At 42.3% G+C, this 26,288-nt stretch overlaps 1 protein-coding gene across 13 annotated transcripts in view; it reads right to left on the bottom strand.

The window, feature by feature from the left end:
* The window catches only part of MAGI2 (membrane associated guanylate kinase, WW and PDZ domain containing 2), an 886,876-nt gene that overhangs the window by 162,312 nt on the left and 698,276 nt on the right, over positions 1–26,288 (bottom strand). For 12 of the 13 annotated variants that reach the window (XM_019509478.1, XM_019509483.1, XM_019509477.1 and 9 more), the window contains 2 exons: positions 18,161–18,192; positions 7,515–7,704 (listed from right to left, as the gene is read on the bottom strand). In XM_019509478.1, the coding sequence (XP_019365023.1) occupies positions 7,515–7,704; positions 18,161–18,192 (222 nt within the window). The remainder of the gene's footprint in view (positions 1–7,514; positions 7,705–18,160; positions 18,193–26,288) is intronic. The other variant, XM_019509480.1, reaches the window with a different exon arrangement.

Below are 26,288 nucleotides of genomic sequence, written 5' to 3' on the forward strand. Positions count from 1 at the left end.
CGCTCGTCTCCAGCCCCCTGCTCATTCCCCTGCTCTTCTTCAGCCTCAGAAAGTGTTTGGGACACTGCAATAGGCATGTGCGAGCTCATATGGATGCGCCCCACATGTTCAACCAATTAATGGCATGATAAACCAAGCAATTAGCTACAGCGTTACTCCATAATAACTTTGTAGCTTGCTCTAATCATGCCACTAATTGAATATATGGCCAGGTGCTCCTCCGTGGCTGGGAGCTCCATCAACCGAGGGGCTTCCAGCCACAGGGGTGCATCACCGGCTGCCAGCCCCACAGCTGACAAGGCTCTAAGTGGTGGCATCATTCCTGGTTTCGTCCCCGCTGTGAGCATTGTCAGCTGCAGGGCTGGCAGAGGGGAAAATACTGTGTGTGCTGCAAGCCTCATAAAGATGTGGAGCTCACAGTAAGGGCAATGTCAGGAATGGTGCCATTGCTGTGAGCCTTGTCATTTGTGGGGCTTGCAGCAGGGGCAGCATTGTTGGCTGTGGGGCTCACAGCAGGGAAAATGCTCCTGCCTCTGTGTACCTCATCATCTGGGGCTTGCAGCAGTGGCTGTGATCTTTCTGCTGACCCCACTGCAAGCCCTGCAGCCAGCAAGGCTGACAGGGGTTACTTTGTTCCCCATCTTGCTCCTGTTGCAGCAGCTGCAGGGCTTGCAGCCTCTGAAGTCAGGCTCCCCCTGCACCAGCAATCAGGTGTGATGGGGTCTAACGCACAATCCCACAATCATGTCTCCTGCCATGCAGGAGACACAATTGTGTGGATCACACATTATATCTCACTGTGCCTCTATCTGCACGTGTAGAGGTGCTGTAAAAGTTTGTAACGTAAGGTCAATGGCCTTTTGTTCTCCACTGCCACTGAGGGAAGAACAAGAAATTAGCTTATGTTGCAGCAACATTTAGGCTGAAAATTAGGGATAACTAACTATTAAGATGGTGAAATACTGGGACATACTACTTAAGGACATTATGGAGTATCCTTCACTGCTCTGAAGATTAGGTTAGACAAAAATCTGTAAGGAGTAGTTTGGGCATACTTGAGCTTGCTTCACTGCAAAGGACTGAATTAGATGATCTCTTGAAGTCCTTTCCAGTCCAACATTTTTATTCATATATATATTAGGCTAAAATAACATACTAAATATACCTTAATAGTAATATGAAACATGCAACATGATCTTTTTATTCTCACTGTGTTCCAGGTGAGGATTGTTTGGATCACTTGCTTCTGCCCGTTGCTTTGGAAAGAGAAAACTTTTTACTCTCAGGTTATGCTATGCAATAATAAAAGGTATTTTCCCTTTAAAAGTGACTAAACTTTTCTTTTACATTTTAAGGGTAAGTATGTAATGAAGAGAAGCATCTGGTAAGAGGCTGGGTACATATTTTTTTGAAATTCCTCCCTTCCCCCACATTATACATAATTTGAATGGTACTTTGACTTCTAACAGTTTCTCACGTTAGTAGCATCATCACATAATACAATAAGTGGATGAAACCATCATCTACTAGATGAATTCACTTCAATAACAGGTTGCGTCTGTGCAACCACAGAACTAAAACAACAGGAAGAATGGGGCACTGTCTGACTCAGAGGAATTATTTAGCGTTGTTCCTTTTGGGGAGCAAGAAATTTTCAATGGATGGGGAACGTGCACATGACTTAGGCTGAGATGAAAAATTTGAAGGATGACATGAGCCAGGGAAGAAACAATTAAAACTCTTGAGGCCATTGGCTCCTTCCTGTCATGCTGGAACAGCAAGATATTTCCAGAAATTTGGAAATTATGATTATAGTTTCATCTTGTCATCCAGCTTTATTTCATTGTTTCTGTTCCTCTGTTTGACACTGTGTCTGCCTGAGAAAAAGATGTAATTTCCAACTGCCGCTATTTAGATCTCAAATACACCAAAACATTTAAAACAATGTGTTTAGCTAAATATGTTCCAGGAGTGACTGTCAGCTTTTCACTAGCAGGAACAACACTTACATGGCTTATGTTTACTGAGCGCAGAAAGCCAGCATCACTGCCTGAGTGGAAGGTGTGACATGATGACTAAACAATAATCAGAAATACCCATAAATACACAGGCAGACAAGGTTCTTTGGGTGAGAAAACTATTTAAATTTAAGTTGGTCTAATAAAAGATATCAGATTCACCCAAAGAACCTTGTCTGCCTATGTCCTTAGACCAACACGGCTACAACCTACACCCCCATAAATACACAGGATTCATTCGGGGCCTGATCCAGATGATTAAATCACTTAGGTGCCTACCCTAAGACACTTCGATGACTAAAAATTAAGTGCCTGGTCCCAGGAAAGTGATCTAAACAGAGAACATTAGGTACCTGGGATCAAAGTTAGGCACCTATGATCCCTTTGCAGAGAAATGGGAGAGCTTGGGCAAATCAGAGAGTCTGGAGGTGCCTATAGATAGCCAATACAAGATGCTAAGCATGTGAGGAAGCAAATTCCTGTCCCTCTGAAAATTGCTCACTTGTCTCAGATTGTACTTTAGGTGACTGTACTTTCATTCCAGAACCAGAACATCTAGTCCTGCTTCTAGTCAGCTTCTGGAAGTGCTGCCCACCTTTGGCATGACTGTCTAGTGGTTAGAAGACTCAACTAGGAAGTAGGAGATCTGGATTTTAGGCTCTCTTTAAATTCAAACCTGTATAACCCATTTCCCAGGATAGTGCCCTAGTTACCGCTACAGCAGCTTAGGTGGAAACACTATGCACACCTCCTATGGAAGCACACCTCCTTTGTGCCGCTGTAACTGAAAACGTCATGAGCGCAGAAGGGAACTAAACAAGAGGAGCCACCTATATAGCGTAGTGGTGAAAGCACTCGGCTAAGTAGTGGAGACCTTCATTCTAGTTCCAGCTCCCAGCTTGTTTCTGTTTTTTAATAAGTGACTTCTAATATGAAATATATAAATGGACCTGGGCTGTTGCTCAAGTGACTTCACTAAACATGTGGTTATTATGGAAAAGGTGGTCACCATCACTTCATCTTCCAATCACGTTTTTGAATGAAGTGACTGTGGCTGTTGAGCTCTGTGCTAACTCAGTGCTGTTAGTATAAGTTAGGCATCCTTGGTACATGCCTAATGGATTGGGCCTGTGTGGGAATTCAGGTGGGATTTAGGTGCTTCTTCAGCACCATTCACATTCACATGACAGCAGAAGTTAGCACCAGGTACTCAAGGTGGATGGCTTCTGAGCTACCACAGCACAGCAACCCACTAGAGGACTACAGAAAGTGGAGGCACTTACTGAATTTATGGCCACTGGAGCAGAACCAATCTGACTGCTCATTTGAATATAGGCACCTCAATTCTTCCTAAGCCTTAGTTAGGTACCTCTGAGACCAACATGCATCTTGCCATTAGTTCTTCTGATATATAAAAAGACTCTTTTTTTGATACAAAATGAAATCCTTTGGGACAAATGTCCTGTCTCAGTCTTTCTACTTATTTTTGACTTCATAATCATATTTGACTCATTTTTATGGCTGAAAATAAATTTGTTTCTACCAATAGCTCGGGTTCTTTGCAAAGATGGAAGTCTTCTTGTCAGATATCAAGATCAAAGCAGACCTCATAGCATGCACTTAAGCATTTCCTGAGTTTCATTTTAAAGTATTTTCTTTCAGTATAACCAAGCAGTCAGTATATTGTCTTCACATTTCAGCTCTTCCTAGAAAGTTTTTCCCTCAGGAAACTGCTCTGCCTCCATTGAGCAGAAAGTGCAGAGCTCACTAAAATATTTCATTTATTATGGAAACTACTCATATGAGGAGCAATTACTTGCAAAGGACTTTTCTTGTCTTAAAACAGCAAATCAAGCCAAATATATTTGGAACATAGATGTTGAATTATGGGGAAAAAATCTAGCTAATTATGGGTATTCCCCCCGTTCTCCTTCACTTCTCTTTATAGTCATACTCAAAAGACAGTACTTTAGGGAATAACATTTTAGCCTTAGCAAGTCTTTTTTTATCCTTTTTGTCACTGAAGCTCTGAAATCAAGAGAGAGAGAGAGCGAGACATGTTTGAAAACTCCATTCAAGTTTTGTCCAACTAGAGCACCACCTGCTTCTCTCTCAGGTCTCCTTGGTCTAGGCACACTGCATTCATAACTACACACATATAAAACAGTTATCAAATATGTACCCTTCACAAGCATCAGCAAGAACTTTAGCGCAATTTCTAGATTTATTGTTTCAGTAGGCTGTACAATCAACAATAACTTCAAGGAGCAGGGAAAGAGATTATGTTATTAATAATGTGTATTAAAGTAGCAGCTCTAAGTCGCTTGGTACTCTCTAAACATATATAGAAAGATACAGTTGGTGACCTAATATAGGATCAAATACTTAAAATAATTGGTGCCTAAAGATAAGCTCCTAAATCCATATTGGGAACCACTGGCTATTTGGCACTTCTGGGAAATCCAGGCAGATTATGCAAGTACAAAATAAGTACTTAAAGTTAGGCACCTAATCAGGACAGTAACTTGGCCTAAGGAAGGTAAAATATAATTGCGTAAGAATTTCCAGTATTAGTAAGAGAAGACAAAATTGGCTTCAGTTTTCTGGGTTATCTACGGACAATGGTACAATTATGAACGGGCAAAAATTGCTACTTCCCTGCTTATAGCACGGTACATATGTCAGGGTCTGTATGAAAGCGGAGAGGAAGTGGCTGACCTATGCTAAAAATTATTTCCAAGCTGACTATAGTTTTTATTTATTTATTTATTTATTTATTTTATAGCTGCAGAGATGAAGGCCATTCTTGGGGAAAATGTTATCCAAACAGGGCAGAAGGATGCATCCTATTATAAATGAGTTTCTGTATGTTAGACTAGTTAATTAGTCTATTACATTGAAATCAGGATCATGATTTTTATGGTATGTAATAAATCTATATCAACTAAGCCCAACTTTTCCTCAATGTATCCAGTATTAATTAGCCTCTTTTTGTAGATCATATAAAAGGAATGGTCTATGTGGAGCAGGGTTTGAAGGGTACAGACTTCGTAAATCTATTCAGGAGAGTGCTCCATACGTAGGGAGCAATGTACAAGGAAGCAATAGATGTCTGTGGGAGCAGCAGAGCAGTGAGCAATCAAGGCTAATATCAGTGTCAGTATGGAGGGGATGGTGAGCACAAGATAAGAGATAAGAATGGATAGATAGAGAAGACAAAGCTCTGAAAGGCCTTGAAAGCTTGGACATGATACACTGGTGAGCAGATAGCCAGGAGAAGGGTCTGGAAAGGGACTATCATGGATAGCATGATTAGGGTGGAAGAAAGCAGCAGCATTTTGAATGGCCTGGGGAGGCATTGGGGGTGGGAAGGGAGGAGGCAATGAGGAAAAGGCAGCAGAAATATAGGCCAAGTGTAAGAGTTTAATTTATGTGGGACAGGGAAATGATGCTAGACCTTAGCGAAGTTATTATGGAAGATCCTGCCTCAGGCAGGGGGTTGGCTTGTGGAGGTCCCTTCCAGTCCTACTGCTCTCTGATTCTACGATTCAAAGTGGCCAGAGCAGGACAGTCTGGATGTGTTTAATCAGTGAATATGTAAGTTGATGGAGTGAAGGGGGATATTGGGAACGAAGAGCAACATTTGACTCATTAGGGACTGGACTGGGGAATCCCAAAGTCAAAAATATGAGCAACCACTTGAACTGAGGAGCCAGGCTTTTTGAGCAGGGACCTGGAGCACAGACAAAGAGAAGAACCTCTCGGATACCTTCACTGGTGGTTTAAGAATAAAGAATCTACTTCTGTTTATTCTTGTGAGTAATTACACTGCATGCTACATACATGTGCAGATCACTGACTACAGATGAAGAGAAAGCTACTTTTGGGGTCCCTGACATAATCATTCTTTCCATCTCTTTCTGCCTCTCCATGAATCTATGCTCAATGTTCTTAACTGGCTTCATGAGTATTCATTATGTTATAACACTCCATTTCAGGGAAGCACTGAATGGAACAATTTTTACTTAAATAGTAATATAGAAGTCAGCCTGAATGAGACCCATATCAAGCATTCCCTAGCTTTGAAAGAGTTTATTTTTAGAAGTGAACCTGAAATTTGCAGTCTACAACTGATTCCAGCACCCAGAGCCCAACTGCTATCAGTGAAATGAAAATGGATGTATGTTGGGGTCATGGGGTATTTTGTGCATTTTTGAACAGCGAATTGAAAGTCGTCAAGATGAAAACTACTTTATCTAAGCATAAGATATAACTCTAAAAACAAAACCATTTGATTCACTTAGTCTATAAGGTGCACCTCTATCTACTTTCTGTGTGACTTCAGACTAATACGAATAACTACCTCTCCTGTACATCTATTCCTAAAAGGTTATTAATGAAGCACAAATATATATGAGCTAAAAATCTTTCTTTCATGTGAAATAATGGAATACATTATTTAAAAACCTGAAAATGGAAAACACAGAAAAGAATTTTTGAGTGAAGTACTGTCTGTCTTCCATAAGATTCAGGTGTTACCTTTTTGAGGATTTTTAGTACCAAGGAGGGTATAATAGCTAGTGAAAAAAATCATTGCAAGTAAAAAAAAATGAATCTGAAGTTTCTTTTCTGAATTTCAGTCTGAGGGTAAAAATAAGAGGAACAATTTATTATTAAATTTGTATCACATTGTCAGTTAAGTAGAAAGAAAAATCTCAGATCAATATACTTTGATGTACACTGTTTTACACTGACGGTTTTATATTCAGAATAGGGGAGGGAAAATAGGAAGCAAAACTATATGAAAGTCAACTCTTATGTGTGTAAAATGTAAGCAAATTTAGCCTAAATGCATTGAAATAGAGTTTTGAGCCATTTTAATAGTGTGCACTAATTGGCAGTGTCCACACGAGCGTGGATATTTGGTTCCCTGGGGAGAACTAGCACAGGACACCTTGCACTGCCACTAGTTGTCCCCGGGGAACGCATGCGCCACACACCCTCTGGTGCGCAGCATGTTACCCTGGGTGGGGTAGGGGAGCACTGGCCCCAGCAGCCTTACTTGGGGTCCTGGGTGCCTCATGGGGCTGTAGCAGTGCCAATCCTGCTGCTCAGCGCCTGGCCAACAGCTGAAGTGTGGCTCCAGGCGGCCAGGCTCCAGTTTTGAGCAGTGTGCGCTGTCCCCATGTGCACAGCTCTGCTTTTTTTTGTGTGCAGGTTTTCTTGATCCCTGGATATCCAGGGGTCAAACCCCACCACCCCACAGTGCTCCCTTGTAGCATGGAAAACAGCTGAATATGCGGTATGTGGTACCACAGACGTGTCTGCAGCGTCACATACTGCATGGTCACGCTTGTCTGGACGTGGCCATCGAGTTCATATTTATGTTGCTTTAAAAATACAATAGATGTCATTATGCAAAAATATGCCAGCCTTGAGACATATTGGAAAATGTTTAAAATTATTTTCAGCAGGGTGAACAGGGCTTTCACTTACGCCTACTTTCATAAATAGCTCTTGATTTCTCATATAGCTCATATGGGTCAGGTTTCCTTGGATCAAAGGCCTCTGTTGAATCAGGAAATGAACTCCTGTGAAGGGTGGGTGGAAAGGGAATATTCTGTGGTATCGCTGGAGCAGATAAACTTGTCTGAGGACTGCCTTGGTTCTCCCATCGCTCCATCATCTGTAATGAATATATGAAGAAAATAAAAGATAAAGTATCTTTTCAAAAACCATAAATCTAACACAAACAGCTTTAGTAAAAACTGTGATAGATATACATTCATTTTACAAAAGTAGCAAATCTTCTTGGTATCCTTTGGGTGAAAGTTGCTCTATGCATTATTTTTAAAATTACATAATTAAATGTATTTGTTTAAGAATGGTTATACAAGATTTTTGTTTGTCACAAATATCAAGATATGCAACAAATACAGAAACAAAAAATGTTTTGGGCTGAATCCTATTTCACCTTTATGCACTTAAATGGCACTTATCTGTATACGTGTAATTTTTGGTGCTTCTTTGGCTTTTAGAGTCTATTTCCCCCTATAGTGAAATAGGATCACCCAGGTATCTGTGTACATATTTTGCACAAAGTAAAACTGAGAAGGAAGCAGGCCCTTGTGCCTTGTAGCTGAACAGCTCGGCAGTTAAGGTTCTTGTTGAGGAAGTAAAAGAGCCAGTTTCTGGGTTTCCTTCACCCAGAGAAATTTGGAATTTGTATTTTCTACTTCCTAGCAAAATGCTTTAACCACCAGGCTATGAGCGAGGTATTGGCCAGAGAAGTTTCCAGTTCTCCTGAAGCTGACCCACTGGGCAGGCACAAGGGGAAGATATGTGAGGCCAGGAAGATTCGCAAACCAGAGGGGGTATTGGCTCACTACTGTCTAAGGATGGGGGCCTTGGGTACTGGCCCACTGCCTCCAATGAGTTTTCTTGAATTTTTCATTTACTAATCATTGGATAAAAAGGAGAAACAGCAGTGGGGTAACTTCCACCCACTGGGGGCACAGCCATGGCCAGACCCCAAGCTTGTGCTCCTCACTAGACCATAGTCTTGGCTTGCTCTTTTTCATCTGAGCCATGGCATGGTAGTTACATTACTTTGTTGGAAGTGGGAGATACAGCTCGAACCCCCTTAAGGGAAGGAGGTTGAGAATCTGGGTTTTCCACTTCCTGGGCAAGTGCTCTCACCACTAGGCTGTTGAGCTCCACATAGCAGGGCCCTTGTCTGACATGATTGAACAGTTGCCAGTCATAGTTTCTCTGCCTGAAGTTCTGGGGACTTCCATGGCACTACCCACCTACATGAGCAATCTTATTCTCCCCCAGACCCTACACAGCCAGGCTGCAGGTTCCTGAGCATGTGCAGAAGGGGAGCATAGGACAACTGTAATGATGCAAATGAAACCAAATCAAAATTCTGTGTAAATGCCACATGTTGCACTTACACAGCTCTGCAAGTGCCACTTACGTGCATAAAGATGGGTTTGGCCTTTTCTATCTCTCTAGACGATTTAAATTACTCATCACATATATCCACACTGAATGTGCATTGTCCCTCAAACTGCTGTGCAATCCCAGAAAATGCCGGTGGGCTAACAAATTCAGGTAGTGGAGCCCAAATGGACAGGCAGTTTCTTTTGAATGTGAAGGCTCTCTGCTAGAGACTACCTGCCAGAATCTCTCTCTTTTGAGGTAGGGACAAAAAGTGGCTTTTTCACAGAGAGAGAGAGAGAGAAACTCTCAGAGTACCAGAAAATAGGAAAATTTAAAGGTGAGAAAGGCATGGATAACTGTAATGACATTGGAATCAGAATACAAAAAATTGCATCTTTTAGATGAAAACCAATTAAGGTAGTTGCTTGGGGCATATTGATTACATGCACATCTGGTTAAAGATTCCATTCAAATTATGAACCTGAGAAGAATTCTGTGCCCTCCTGCCTGCCTGGAGTTGATACAATCAGTATCAGTTATTTTGATTTATTCTCTCTATTACCTCAAATTTTATTTGGACAGGAGTAGACAGAGTTTATCCTTCATCTGGAATCTTGCTGGTCAAGTTGTTAAATTCCTCCAGAGTGTTTAGAAAAGATGGAAACACACAGGAGTGTGTCAACCAAATGTTGAAAGTATCACAGTTCATGGTTCTTTGGTGAGCCTCCTCTGTGGCTTCAAAACCACATAAAGCAGGAGGGATGACCATATGGTACCCTGGGGCATCTGACACAAGTTGTGGGTTTTACCTTCTGGGATCTCTATGGATATGTTTGCTCTACACTGTTTTATTTAAAGCAAATTGAACTAAGAAACACATTTGAACCATCAGATCTAGACAAAGCACAAATATTTGCTCCAGGATACAAATGTCTTGATTTTAGCTTAAGGGTCAGCGTGCTGTAAACTGTGAAGTTTCCAGACTAGCATCATCTGAATTCACTCAATCAGTAGATTCAGTCAGCTAGAAAACAAAAATCTAGCCCAGGCAAGCCCTAAGAAATAAAATGAATTGCTCAAGTACAGCTCCACCCATTTCTGCTAGGACTGAAGTTGTGAGAGCTCTTCCTTTCTGGGAATAGTATAACAAAAATAACGGATTGAAGTTAAACAATATGTAATTTACCCAGTGATATTTTCTTCTTCTTTCAAGGCCTCCCTTTTCTCAGAAAATGTATGTCTAAATAGGTGGGGTTTGCTATGTGTCTTTATGGTCAGAAACATCTGACTTTTTTCTGTTAAGTATGTTAAGAGTAAGGTTTCAGAGTTGAGAAACATTCTACCTGAGCAACTCTAGTAACCATGAACTTTCCATGAATATATCCTGTTCTTTTTTTCAGTCTGGCTAAGCTATCTGGTAAGAACGTAAGAAGTGCCATATTGGGCAGATTAATGGTCCATTTAGCCCAATATCCTTTGTACGACAGTGGCAGGAGTGGATGCTATACCTGGAGAGCACTGAATTGGATATCTCCAGATGATTCATCCCCTATTCAATACCTTCCCTGACATCCATCATTTATCGGGTTAGAGATGCCAGAAAAGCTTGTGTACCTCAGGTGATCGCAAATATCTGAATCAATACTTAAACATTCACAGGATCCAACCCTTGGATTAGGTACAGCTGCAATTATTTACTCCCACTGAAGACCTTCCATGTAGCGAACTGATCCTTTCCACATAGCGGCTCTAAAGTTTAAGTGCATTGGAAAATATGAAAAGGGACGAATAAAAATAATTTCTTGCTGGAGATAGAAGCTCATTAGTTGCATACAACATGGGAGTAAGACCCGTGGGATGATCAATCAAAGGGTGATGATAGTGTGATGTGGCTATGAAAAAGGCAAATGCCACCCTAAGACACATCAAGACAAGGTATTTCCAGCAAAGACAGGGAAGTATTGATGCTTCCGTTCTGTTCATCTATGATAAAAAAGATTAATTTAAACTGGAACAGGTAGAGAAAAAGGGCCCTAGAAGGATTAGAAGAATTGAGAGCCTATTTTTTGAGACAAGGTTAAAAGAGCTTTGATTCTGTATCCTAACAAAGCAAAGCCTGTTAGGATAAATATATCAGGAAGGTAAAGACCAGTGAAGAAGAGGAGGTATACATAATGGTTTTCAGACTGGTTATTGGAGTATTACATTTAGTTCTGCATTCTTTGGAGAATCAATAAAGGAACAGAAATCAAGGAAACCAAACATGTTATGAGTATGAAGCAGAAATACGTTGAGACACCCAAATACCTTTCCCCAGCTACATAACTGTCATTACTTGGCACCTGCCAATTCAACTCCCTATACAGTGTGGATGCATGTGCCATATGGCTACTGAACATGTACAGTAGACACCACACTAACAGGCTGGTAATTTCTCCTTATAAGTATACGGAGTGTAAGTCCCTCAAAAAGTGAGGAGGAGGAGGACAATCCTCCCATGTTTTAACCCCAGCAGCTGTGTGGCTAGGGCACTTATGCAAGAAATGGGAGTGCTCAGATTTTTACGGCACTCTTTTTTAAAGAAGTTTTAAACCTAATATCTCCAGCTTCCCAGAACAATGCTCTCACCATCACTCAGGCTTTATCCAGTTTGCCCCTTGAAGCCAAGCCACTGCACTGAGCCTTTAGTATTTAATGCATCCAGCAGTGGGGAAGTCTATGTTCGATCAGGAGGTAGAAGCCAGCATCTGCTCCCTTTGAGAAAGCATCCATCTCACCAAGCCACACACCTTATAACTACATTGCTTCATCCTGGCCCTACATATCCCCTTCTCTTAGGATCATAGGGAAGTAAGACCCTCATGAGGTCATCTAATCCAGTTCCCTGCTCAAAGCAGGATCATCCCAGCCACATCATCTCAGTCAAGTGGCTGTCTCACCTACTTCTGAAAATACCCAGGATTGGAGATTACTCAATTTACCTAGGTTTCTCTGCTTAACAAGTTTCACAGTCAATCACAGTTGTTTTGGCTTTTCCTAATGAGTCATGTTTCCTGGGCATCTAATCATTTTTGTCATTTTCTGCTGGACTCTTTTTAATTTGTCCGCATCTGGGCCAAAAACTGGACACAATACTCTAGATAAGATCCTATCAGAGCCAAATAAAGTTGAAGAATCACCTCACTGGATTCAACTCTTTATGCTGTTGGTGGGTTTGGGGGGTTTTTTTTGCAATAAGAACACACTGCTGACTTATAGTCAGCCTATGTTACTGCCAAATTGTTCTCTGCAGTATTGTAACTTAGTTAATTATTCCCTACTTTGTATTTGCTGTAGTGATTCCGTTCTAAGTGCAGGACTTTGCATTTGTCCTAGCTGAATTCTATCTGATTGATTTTGCACCATTTGTCCAGTTTATCCAGGTCGTTCTGGATCCTAGTTCTACTTCCAAAGTGTCTGCAGTTTTACCCAACTTGATATCATCCACCAATTTGCTAAGCGTGCACATGATCCCATCTTTCACATTATTAATGTGGGGCAGCTTCGAACTGAGTTCTGGAGAAAGGTGTAAACCCAATATTTCTGCAGTCCATCCTGTTGAAACATTTTAAAATGAATACACAGAAAGTAAGCTGTGTGGGGATGGTCCATATAACACATTGAGAGCTGCAAGTGTGGCCCACTATGGCAAATAAGTTGAGAACCACTGGTCTAACCCAGGGCCGGGCAATTATTTCAGGTGGAGTGTCGCTTACCAAGTTTTGGCACGCCACCGAGGGCCGCATGGGTAGCCTCACCCCTTAACAGGTGCCCTGCCCCCTGGTTGCCATCTTGGGATCCGAAGTCCTGCCCTCTAACCCCTGACCTTTGCCACCAGAAGTCTCTCCCCTTGCCCCCCAGAATTACTCCTTCAGCAAGGGGGTTTGCCATCTCTGAACCAGAAAAATACCAAATTATATTCTAAAAGTCAAACATGGAATACAACATTCATTAATTTCATCTCAAAAAATATTTTTGTCCTGATTTACATGTGTTTGTGTAGTGTGCATAGAGGTGACTGTATATAATAGCTTAAAATGAAGTCTGACTCTTTCATATTGTGGGAGGGTGTGGGTGGGAGTGTGGGTATAGGTTTGTGGGTATGTGAAGGGTGTGTGTGTGTAATTTGTGGAGGGGTGGATAGGTGCAGAGGATGTGGCTGTGGGTGGGTATGAGTTTTGTGACGAGCTCTGTGTGGGGGGAGGGTGGCTGGGAAGGGTTGTGGCTTGTGTGGAAGGGGAGGGTTTGCCCACAGACCGCCCCCCCACTCCACAGCAGGCAGAGCCCCCTCCAATGCTCCTGCAAGCCCAGGCCCAACGCTTCTGCTGCCCTACTCTGGGCCCCACTGGTGCTGGCCCCAGCACACTGGCATGGGCCCCATGCTCCCACCCAGCTGTTACTGCACTCTGCATGCCTGCTCGCTGCCTCTTCTCCTTGTCTTCCACAGCCATTTCCCTGCTTTGCCCCCCAGCCCGGCCGCCAACCACTCCGGCACTACGACTGTGTGAAACTTTGGTAGCTGATTTGATTTGGTGGAAATTCAGCCTGATTTGGGGAACAAATCTCCAACTGTGAATCGAACTGGGAGACCAAGTAAAAGTTCTGAATTGATTCCAAGCATCCAAATTGATTTAGAAAAGCTTTGGGAAAAGATTCAGATAATTCAGAGACTCAGCCATAGACTAAACAGGCAGCTGCCAGCTGCCTCCAGCTGGTGAATCTGTTGGGGTTGGGGGAGGGGTGAGGAAAGCTGCCCAGCCAGGGCGGGAGGGGCGCATTACTTGGGCACGGGGGCGGTAGGTGCAGGATGTGTGTGTGTGGCAGTGCTGGGAGCAGGGGCTCTGCCCTGGTGCTGCTGCAAGCAAGCTGTGCCTGCATCACACTCCCACCTCCTGTGCTGGCTGGGCAAGGCAGCAGGGCAGAGCCCCCATGGCTCCCCACACTGAGGGAGAGGTAGGCACAGCTTGCGGATCCGTGGGAAGCCCTCATGGATGTGCTACCTGGCCCCATCCCCTACCTGGCCCCAGTCTCCCAGCACTTAAAAAAACAAACAAACCCTACACTCATGGGCTTCAGGAACGGCAATCAGGGGCCTCTGGGCACTTGTGGCAGAGCCCCTCCACACAGCACAGCGCATTGGGGATTGCCCCTCCTGCCTGGCACCTGCATGGCAGCTGCCCCATGGCACAGGTGCACTGTGGCTTGGCAGGGTGCTGCACGCTGTCTGGGAGCTGATGTGGATGCACCCATCAGCTGGACCTCTCGGTTCGATTTTCCAGTTCTCTGATCATTCCCCCAGCTCTTGCTGGGGGGTGTGGTCCCTGGATCTGTGTGCAGCGTTTCAGTAGGCTACTGCTGCCAGCTGGGGAAATAGCCCAGAGCTGCCGCCACCCCCAGCTAGCAGTGGCAGCCTGCTGTAATCCCGCATCATCTGGGAGCCCGCCTCCCCTGGGAAGAGCTGGGGGAAAGATCAGGAAGCTGGGGAATCGAACCAGGAACTGGGGGAAATGTTTAGGGACCTTCCGGTTCAAGCCCCCAGTTTGACTTCCTAGCCCTAGCCCTAGTTCAATGCCCTAGCTCTCTGTTCAATTCCTCATCCCCCAGTTCGATTCACCTGGGAGCTGGGGTGGCTCCACTTGTCAGCCAGAGCCTGGCAGTGCTCAGCCCAGGCTCCTGGAAAAGACTGGACTTGCTGCTGCTTAGTTCTGCTGCCAGCTCCCCCTGGGTCCTACTGTCCATGGCTACTATCATCTTTGACAGGAAGCCAGGGACGGATAAATATTAATTTTCTAATTTTTTTAGGGGCCTGACCGGGGCTGGATAGAATGGCCTGCTGGGCCGGATCTGGCCCATGGGCCATATTTTGCCCATGGGCTGTATTTTGCCCACCCCTGGTCTAACCTATGGCCTGGTGGTTTGAGCACTTTATCTGTAGGTCAGAAAACAGTAGGTTCAAACCTCCTCTGCATCAGAGAAGTCTAGAGCCTTGGTTTCCTGCTTCCTGGTTCAGAGCCCTAACTATTCAGCTGCTGGGACTAAAACCTGGGAGGGCCTTCTCCTTCCTCTGCTTCGTGTCCTAGCTAGTCAGCTATTGGGGGCTAAAAAATGGGAAGGCCAAACTGCTCTAACACCTGCTAGTTGTGAGCTTCTCCCTGAGCATATGCACATATGGAGCTGCGTAACTGCACGGACAGTGCACAGCTTACTATTTATGCTCAGTAGCTGTGTGGATGTTTATATCTAGACAGACAAGATTCTGCATTCATTTGCACTGATGCAGCTCAACTGATATATCTACACCAGCTTTCCTTACTGTAAACTCTGCAAGAGTTCCAAAATACCACTTACATAGCTGGCAAACTGTTTGTCCAGTGCATGCGGTGAATTGGAATTCTGCCCAAAGACCTCGATCCATCTAAAACCTAATTTATTTATGCTTTTTAAAGAAATAACCAGAGAAACAAAGCACTAGTTTTCAAATGAAAAACCAAATAGAAATAAAATGGACTTAATAGAAGGCTATGAGAAGGGAAGGAACATAAGTATCTCTGAAAAGCAAACTATTAAAGAACTGTATTTTCAAGCTTTGCTCTCTCATGAGAAAGGAAATAAACTAGTTTATTGATTAGTGTAGGCATTATTGGGTCTCAGGACAATAACTATCCCACCAGTGGTCAAAATTGTTGCTTGCTGGTTAGCTATGAATAGCTGTGCCTGAGGCTACAGATTAAGCACAGTCTATTTACTTTGGATATATTATTACAATAGACAGCCACACAAAGTGTTGGATACAAGGAGGATTATATATTCATAAATATTAATTAACTTAATTTTGATGGATTTGTTTCAGCTGATTATTTAATAAGAACTGCAGCCAATCTGACTATAAGCAGAGTCTTTATTTGTGACCTGGCATTATAATGCCTTAATTTTCAAGAGACTATACAAGCATGTAACTAATTAATATTTTACCTAGTAAGGTAAAATATTAATGATGAATCGAGGAAATTGATTTGGATCACTATTTACACTTGTGCACTTCTGAGCCTCATCTCCTCCTAAATCAACTTCTGTCCAAAGTAATTGTTTTGGAAGCAGATAAGGGAATTTGATCCTAAAAGAGCTTGCATAAGAAGTTTCAGTCAAGACAATCCTTATTACTCACACTATTTAGATCGATGGACAAACTTATGTGTTACAATAATGTGGCAGGTCAGCATATTACATTCAAATCATCACAAGCTGGCCTTATATCAAATCTTCATCTATTCCTAAAGATATTCCATGAACTTGGGATCATGGAGTCTTAACATTTCCAATCTCACAAAAAAGACAAGATTGTCCAGATAGTAGGGACAGGTTTCTAGGGATGCCTCCACTTTGGATGGAAATTTTTTATTATGCTTACACTTGGGCAACTGGAAATGCTCCGAAGGGATACAGCTTCATCATTTATGTGTCTAGGTCCTGTCTAAGCTGTGTTTAAATCCAGAATGGGAGACATGGAGTCTGGTTCCTGCTCCCAGGACTATTTCCTTATCCAGTGACTGCCTGATATAAAATATGTAGAGTCCTGGGAACAGACACTGGAACTCAGATGTTTTCATCCAGGGGAGAGCTCTCCTCCCTGGACTACAAACCCAAGCTCCCCTTTGCTTGCTCTCTTCTTAACCCCATGCCTCTTGCACTCAAAGCTGCCCATTGTACAGCTTGAACAGAAGTGGTAGGCAAGATGTTCCATCCTTCCCTCACCTGGTGGTGCCTGATGGCTAGGGTACAATCTTAGGAACTGTAGATGTGGACTTGAATCACTCCAGGCTGAGGAGGGCAGACCACCCAAATCTTATATCTCTTGGGGAGTGCTCTAACTGTTAGGTCATTGTGAACAAGGTGAATACACCGTGTAGTTAGGTTCCTATTAGTGGAAATGGGAATAGGCTTTTTGTACCCTCAATGAATGGAGTTGTCTACAGTACAGCCCGCACCAGGTGCGTAAGCTCTGGAGAGAGAAGGAGTTCAGAAACCTCCCTGTACTGCCTACCACTAGACACTCAAGGATTACTGGGTCATCCTTGGAGACACCTGCTTCTACCATTTCTCAATGTTGTGTGCCTATGTAGTTACATGTGGTCAAAAAAAATCACACTGCAAAGGCACCTAAGCCTCCATATCGAATGTATAAGGGTCTAGGCACCTAAGCCAGGTCAAATTACATTGCCTACTAGGGAAGGTGTCTAAGTTTTAGGCATTCCAAGGCCTAAATTTTGATGTCTGTATAACCAGTTGGATCTGGCTCATAGTTACACTCCCCCAAAGCAGAACTGCCAACCAGTAAACTCTTTAAAAGAACAATTGCTCTTTGTACTGGAAGCTGTATTCAAGTTGTATTTGAGGTGGTATGCTCAGAGTAAGGGCTCAGGATCCCATTTTGATATGCTCTGCACATACCTACATTAAGGGAAAACAACTGTCCTGAAGAGCATACAATCCAAAGAGATAAACCGGAGAGACAACAGACAGAATCTAACATTTAAAAGTATTTTTTGTACTGGGAATGTTATAAAAAAAATGATATGGGAGAAAAACTGGGCACTAACAAAATACAATTTTTCCTTGAAGGCTTCTGTCCCCTTAGGTTTGCAATAAGTCATTGCATAAGCAGGAAAACATATTCACTCTATTGCACATTCTCAAATCTGGTTATTATGATGAATGTTTCTCTACGAGATTACTATCACATGTATCATTAAGACCAACTAAAAAAAGAGATATTGGGTTCTAATAATTGATATTCCTTACTTAGAAATTCAAAGGAAACTACTGCTTTTACATTTGCGCGGTGACATAGCCTTGATGGGAAAAACTCATGCAGCTTTGTTAATTAAATATTTAGTGTTGATAGATTTATGAGAAAGAATGCACTTAAAAATAGAAAGAGTACGTACCGTGGGGGTGGGGGAGGGGCCTTAAATATAATAATCTATAGTTATTATATGCAATAATACTTGTTTTACAGGGCATAAGAGTCAACCAGCAAAGAAAAATCAAATGTAATAATAGTTATGGCAGGTAAATAAGATAAAAACGTAAAGAACTTTGCTTTATAATGACAGCAAACATATGGATTTAAATTAGTATAATTTTAAAAGAAAACTTACAGGCTTTGGAGTTTTCCATGGAGAAAAGAAACCTGAAATACAGAAAATAATATTAACATATCTTTCTATTATATTATTACACTTTATGGTGCAGAAACACCTATTCTTCTCTCTTTATGCAGGCAATAATTATATTTACATTAATTATTAATATATTAATATATTAATTATTTTAATAATTTATATTAACACTGAGATAATTACATAAACATGTCCTGATGGAAGTAGTTTCAATTAAAGTAAGTTCTAAGAAAGCAAGTTAGATAGAATGAATAGGAATTTTGCCATGATCTTCAGAGGTCTTAACATCAGTTTTGGATTGACAAAACTTCAATCCAACGCCTACTGAAATAAATGAAAGATTCAAGTAATCTTAGTGCCCCCCTAAATATTATATATATTACCCCTTAAAAAGGTCCAGCCTGCTATAAACTAGCTGCCAATTCACATTTTTTTCCAAGACAAAGTCACGAGAGTTTCCAATAATTCAAGTATTAAGAAACAACAAAGAAAAACTTCTAATTAACCTATAGGCATATAAAGATGCACCTAAATACTTATATTTTGGGAGACTATGTTTTGTTTTTACACAAATGCAAGTTGCTGATGAGGTGTTAGTACTTATTTTTATACAGTTGATCATTTTTCTGTTTTTTGCCTTGTCACTTCATTTGATGAGGAGCTACGACTTTATTTATGACTTATACATATTTAAAACTCCAGGTGTGTCCTCACCATAAAATTAGGTCACTTGAATGTTGAAACACCATTAAGATCTTTTAATTTGGGCAGGCCTTTAATACGTGGGATTAAGCTTTGGAAGATTTGGGGGATTTGTTTTCTTATTTTATCTGTTTTATGACTTTTTACTGTCAAAAGCCATGGGCCTTTTTGGGGAGGATGGCACAGAAATCAAATCAATCAAATCAATTGTTTTATATGTAGATCCACGTGGCAAATAATTTCAGCTAAATAAATTTCGTAGACAAAAGAAAAGAAGAATTTCAAAAGATAGAAAGTCAGTTTTTCATAAATCATTGTTTCAGGCACAAATATACAAAAGTTTGTGTCCATAATTGAATTGTTGGTGAAAATCTAAGTACCTGCATTTCTAATTCTGTGCTAACAGATTATATAACAGTTCATTTTTTGGAGACAAACTGAGTACTTCATACTCCAAAGAATGTTATTGGGATAGTACAAGGAAATATTTTATCAATAAGAAAAATAAGATAGGGTTACCTCTACACTTGGTACTTAAACCCTCCAGAGACTGCTATGGGTAAGATAAAATTCAGTTAGGAAGCACCTGAATCTGTGGCAGGACATCATTAGTTGACTGGCATCTGTTATTTCAATTACTGCAAATTAGCGGTGTTTTTTCAAGGTGATTTTACTGTGAAAAGGAATTCTGTTAAGAGATTGTGTTTCCTGACCCTTTACAGTCTCCACATAAAAAACTGCAGCGTTGTAAAGTGAAAAGACTTTTATTCTCCTCTACACATTCATGCTGCGATACAAAAGTCAAACTGTATAATTTGGCTGTAACATCACCTCCAATTTAAAGAATCTTTAACTGAAACTTGCCAAGCAACTCTTTAGCTAATATACCAAAAAAGATTCCTGCTCACATTTTCTTACCCACTGCTGTTCTGTATGACTAACAAGAGGAAAAAAATTGTTGAGTACAGAAGTATCAAGCATTTTACACCTACTTCTATAGTGATTTGGTGGTTTTGAAATATCTAGACAGAAAACATTTGTTCTGGTGCAGCTCTCTTGACTGACTTATCTTCAGTGGAAATTACATCAGTATGATTTACCCCATAGCCTTTTAGGCCTAGATCCTATTTTGCAATTAAGATATCTGAAATGTCCCATATATCATTTTCACGACCCTAAAAGCAACCCTATTTCACCATGTGCAAAAGCTCAAATTCAGCTAAGATATCTATATTCCTTATGCATCTCCATTTTAGGCAGAAAGGTTCCCTATGTTCCTATTCTTGGCTCCTAATTGATCCAGGATGGGCAGTAGTGTAGCCCAATGAGGTGAGCTTGAGCACATCCAGCCTGCAACTTTCCTTATTGTCAAAGCCAGCAGGGTCATTCCCAGCCTTTGTTTCAGGCATGCTTGTGAGCAGCTACTGAGGCAAGCCCAGAGCAACCCCAGATGTACTTCTGCCTTTGCAGTAGATGGGAGGGGCATGGGTCTGCTGCCACCACAGGGTAGATAAGCCCTGAGATATCTGTCTTCATTGTGATCCAGTTCTGTCTGGGGAGGCACACAATTTTGCTAATGTGCCCAAAGGGTTAGTGGAAGAAACAGGTTATGGGCCCCTCATCCTATCTTATATAAATGCCAAGGTCCAGTTTCAAAATCAACATGCAATTAAGCTATGGAATAAAACATCGCAGGATGCCATTAAGGTAAAAAAGGCATGATCGAAAAATGCGTCAATCAACAAGAATATCCAGACTATAGCAGTTAATCCTAAAAAACCTTGGAAGTGATTTTAAGTTCATGTTACATACACAGTGCGTGCATCTATGACTGCATAGTACCTGCCAGTACTGTGCAATCCCAGCAGTGCATGGGTCGTTTTCGACCCTACTGTGCAATAGCAATGAGCCACTGAGACATAGCTCATTGCCACTGCACAGTAGCAGCAACATCACAGTTAGTGTCTACCGACGCTACATCAACATAGTGATGAGCTACATCGCTGTAGCTCATTGCTACAGCAACGTAGTGTTTCATGTAGATACGCCCAGTTTAATTCAATCTCTCACTATTAAAAATTAGGAGGAGACTTAATGTGGGGACAGATTATCCCACATGTTCTAACATGAGAATTCTTGCACCTGCCTCTAAAATATCTGGGATTTGCCACTGACAGACACAGGACACTAGGGAAGGCAAACACAGTAAGGGAAGTCCTTTTTTGCTGTCTTCCACATACATAAAAACACTTCCCATTTTTTTGTTGCCTCCAAAAAACATAAAATGTTTCCTTTTTATAGTGTCTATGTCCATCATTCAACATGAGACTGTCTGTGGATGCTTAGTGCAAAACGGGCATCAGCAGAACTTGTCACCACTGTGAAATACAAATACGCTACTAAAAGTACTAGTATTTGAGGCTCTTGCCAATTCTTGAGTAGCCTACCATTTGGATTGTATGGCTTCTGACACATTTTACATTCATTGTGCAACTGATTCATTGGACAATAAATTTAGACATACTACCCCAGCAATATAATTAGCACACGAGAAAAATGGCCTATCAGGCACAAAAACAGTCAATCGGCCACAAAGATATTGCTTGAAAACTGGGATATTTTTGTAGCTTGTGTTTATCAAGCTTTAATTTGGATGTGTGGCATATCAGGGTGGCATATCACAGGGTGATACCCCAATATCCCATGGTAGACTCCTTTCTTTCCCTCACCCCTCCACCTCTTTTCCTGTGAGGGGACTCTCTGGGCCTATTCTACTGTGCATTATTGAAGTGGCACGTAAAAAACTGTGTGAATATGCAAATGCTCAGCAGAATAAGTTACTGCGCATTAAGTGTCACCTAAACAGCACGTGCTGGTGCTACTGAACATTAGTGCAGCCTAATGCGCATTTATTTAGTACCTCATATTGGAGGTACTAAATTTAATGTGCATAGGAAAAGCGCATTAATGCATATGAAGATCCTCTGAGACTCATGCAGAAATCTGGTGCCGCGGGGTGTCTTAGAAGATGTCATGACTCAACAACTCTCCTCCCTTTCCCCAACCAGCATTCAATGCTGCTCCTTTTCTATGAGAAGCAGACTGTAAACAGACACTCAACATTACATGCTTTACCTACACACAGTAGTAATCTAAAAGAGGGGGAGGGAATTTGTCTGGAAAGCTACCAGTGGGGACAAGAGGGGGAGAGAGGAAAAGCCTGGATACAAACAGATCTATTAAGGTGTTGCAAAAGAATGCAAGTCCCACCGCTCCATCCCTCCTTCTGCTCCTTCACACAGGTCCCCCTGCTGGACACAAGGTTCAGAGAAGCAGATCCTTCATCCAGGGGGAGCCTAGCACTCATTTCTCACTAGCATTGTAGCTCAGGATGTGAGAGGAGCTGGCAGCCTCTGCCAGCAGCTCTTCAGCTTCTCGTGCTGGTAAGGAAGATCCCAGGGCACTTTTCCGGTCTGGACAGCTTGCTCGGTGAATGTGAAGCAGGTCACATGATGTGATAGTTTTCATCAAGTAACTTTACCTGTTGCTTGATGGAAATAAATAACATCTGGCAGAGGCCTAGGATATGTACGACAAAAACTTTATATAGAGTGGCAAAAACTAAAAATGTATGAATAGACTCCTCTGTGGTCCATTCTGAATGATTATCATAGAATCATAGAATCAATCATAGAATCCATGAGTCAGAAGGGACCTAGACAGACCATCGAGTCCAACCCCCTGCCATGGGCAGGAAGGAGCACTGGGGGTGGCAGGGGTCATAAGACCCCAGCTAGGTGCCTATCCAGTCTCCTCTTGAAGATCTCCAGGGAAGGTGAGAGCACTGTGATTATAGATCACTTTGCAGCTTTCACTACTCTGATTCTACAGCAATACAGGACTAAACCATGGAGGGTCAATGTAGCTGCTATCCATCGTGCTGCCAGCAGACCCTGGCTATAACATATAAAAACCCAGGCTCAGAAAGCTCACCTCAATCTACAGTGAATCCTCTGGTGGCATAGAACCAATAGGACAGCTGCTTTTTCATTTCCTGCCTGCTGCTAGGGCAGCAAAGGTAAAGGGGACATGGACACATCTGGGGCTACTGAAAACTCATGAAACCTTGTTGTCTTAGTCTTTTGGGCCTATTGGTAGCTGGCATCGACTATTTAAACTTACTTCAGGGAACAATCTCTGTTGCCAGCAGCTTAGGATCAGGGCAGTGCAGAGGTGAGTATCGGGTTACTTTTGCACTCTATCTTGACCTGAGCTCCTGTCCTCACTAGTGTCCTCTTCCTCATGCAAATTACTTGAGTTTTTCTACAATGCTTGTTTTTCTGATAGTACATGACAAATCCCAGTGTCAAAGGTATAATTTTTCACATGGTCAGCAGCTCTGGAGCTCCAGTAGCCAAGACTACAGCTGGGGATGGGGACATTGCAAATTCACTTAGTCTGACCCTCTGTCATAATGTATACTCTTTCTTGAATGCTGTCTCATTCAAGGTTGTGAGCTTTCATCACAAGAGACAGTAGGGCTCTTTCTTCAACTAGTGGGGCTCGGCCCTGGCAGACCCTGGCTTACATCCAACATTGATTGAGAGGTAAGAATGAAACTACTCAGATCAAGGCTCCTTACAGACTTCAAGAACTGAAGTCTAGTTTGACCTTCTCACCAGCTTATGTCTAACTAGACACCAATATTGAATGAGAGTTCATAAAAGCTAGAATGCAACTTCTTGCTGTACAGATTGGAAAATTGCTGAATACTGGAAATATAGACATTTTTGGAAAACATATTGATATAGAAATGCAATCTTGCAACAGATGTAAGACTAAAATCCATTTGGAAAATTACGTCATTCTTTTTTTTTTCTTCGGGAGAACAAAGTAAACTATAGTCTCAGACTCTTGTGCTTCTTTTTTTTTGATAAGGATAGCTTAATAACAAAACTTATGTCACACCTGTAAAAATTAGGAGGCATTACTTTCTGACTGGCTCTCATACATCATCTTAGTAATATGCTATGTAATATACTGCTCTTTATGTTAGGATATGGGAAGTGAGTCCTGTTGGTTATAGGCCTGGCATTACAGCTCCCACTGTGATTACTTTTTAAGATAGAATTTGGTTTCCATTATGTTTTTTTAATCACTAGAAAGAAAAACAAAACTTTCTCTACAATTCTCTCTATTAATTTCTGAGTAAGCTCTAAAGACTTTGCAAAGGCCCAAATGAACAAATGTGGAACTTGTTGTAACGGGTAGCCAGCGGCTCCTGTTACATTAAGGGGAACTGACCGCAGAGCAGCAGCCTGCACGAGGGCAAGCATCTGAGCAAGCCAGAAACAGATCTCTAGGCAGTGCAGGAGGAATAACTGCAGACAGCTGAGTTCAGCCCAGCAAATGGAAGCAGGCTAGCCATCAAGCCTAAATGGAAACTCCTGTGGGCAGCTTCAGGCCCACCTGATAGGAAGGGGTGGGACTTTTGAGGCATATAAGACTAGTAACTGAGACCAGGTAGTCAGTCTAGCCTTGCAGGCTATAGGGAGCTGGGCTGCTGAATGGGGGATGCAGCAGAATGTGACTGGCTAAGACCTAAGTTGTTCTGGGAACTGGAAGTAAGGTGCTAAAGGCTTTCAGGAGAATATGACCCAGGGTAGGGAAAAGTTTTGTTGTACAGCCAGTAACCTGAGATTTAAATTTAGGCCCAGCATAGGGGTAGTTCTTGTTGCAGCCAGTGAGCTTACTTTGTTGCTATAGTTTACACCAGTGGATTGAAAGTGACTACAAGGGGAGGAGGAGAAGGTCATGAGGATGCCTGAGAAGCATGAGAGTACCTTGAACCCTGCTAGGGGCTGGGGCTCATGATGGGCAGGCAGTGTTTGTAGAGCTCCCAGGCCTAGGCTACAAGGGCAGTAGAGGCAGCATGAAGCCAGGGAGGGCTAAGGGCTAGTGTTGAGAGGGCAAAACTAGGGCCAAGGGCCCAGAACTCAGTGGGGAGAGAGAGAGATGGCCTGAAGCTGAGTGGGCTCAGGCCATAGCCCAAGAGGGGTGAGAGCCAGGACCAGGGCCCTGAAGCTCAAGAGGGTAAAATGAGAGCCTAAGGGGACAAGACTACTGCTAAAACCCAGAATCCAGGTCTAGGCAGTGGGCCTAGGTAAAGGACCCAGCTAGAGGAAAGGGGCAGAGTCTAGGAAGGCCAAGGGCACAGAGACATGAGGTGGCTTGGCATTGGCCTGGAGACCAAAGTGCCCTACTTGAGTGGTGAGCAGTAATATCTGCAAGGCATGGCTGTGGCTGAGGAAACCGGAGGCAACAAAATTAATGCTTAAGGCAATGAGTGCATCAGACTACAAATGGGCCAGGAGAACCTCACTTAGTGCTGAGGTTTGAAGCGGATAAGGGCTTGCTTTGGGACCCAGGGGCAGCCTCCCTTCTCATGAACCAGGATGTGGCAGGTGAGGAGAGGGAGAGGGTACCTTAGGAACTGGAGCAGGGCAAGAATCCCAGGGCCAGCCCTGGGGCTTGATCTTGCTACACTTTTCAAGAAACAGTCTTTTGGAGTGGCTTACGTTTCTCATTTTTATGAGAGACTTCTAGGTATACTTACACTGCAGCCCAGAAATAATTATGATTTCCACAATTGACTAGGTAACAGGAGGCTGAAGAAGAAACTTTAAAGTACTAAATACAGGATCACTTACAATAAAACATGTTTAAGGTGCATTACCTTTGTTCCACATCAGTTCTCTCACTGATGATAATGGGAAAAGTTTTTGCCCATTAGTCTTCAATGTACTTCTTGCCTTGCTGTCATACAAATGCTTCACTGTTCCAGGCCCTGGCTAGACCTTTTGCACATGATGTTACTCAGTAAGTGAGCATATGGTTGCTCAGCACCTCTGAGATAAGTAATTGACTCCATGCACATATTTCAAAGTCCATCTGACAATAATTTAAAGGCTTCTAAAAACACCTTAATTCTATTTGCTTTTGCAATAGATCTGTTTGAGGTGTTTCCCCCCTCTCATTGAGCATTTCAAGACATGAGATGTTTGTTAGTAGTCTGCACTTGGCTGGATTTTCAGAGCTACAGAGTGCTTGTAATTGCCAGTGACTCCAAGTGGAAGTATAGGCATTCTGCATCCCTGATAAATCAGACTGTTTTTATACATAATTAGTGGGACATGGGGGAGCATTGTCCTACCATGTATGCAAAACCTGATTCCACAGTATATGTGATTACAGGTTATTGATCTATAGTGGGCAAGTGTGCAAAGCATGCAGAGGGTTTACTCTATTGTTGGCTTATTTAGTGAGCTATAAGAAAAGGGAAACCACTCCACCACTAATTTATAGAAATATTGCTAGAAGCAAAGTTTTTGTTTTTTTTTTGGGG

The sequence above is a fragment of the Gavialis gangeticus genome, unplaced genomic scaffold, assembly GCF_001723915.1.
Source record: "Gavialis gangeticus isolate Ggan-Ray unplaced genomic scaffold, GavGan_comp1, whole genome shotgun sequence".
In the NCBI taxonomy this organism is placed as follows: domain Eukaryota; kingdom Metazoa; phylum Chordata; order Crocodylia; family Gavialidae; genus Gavialis; species Gavialis gangeticus.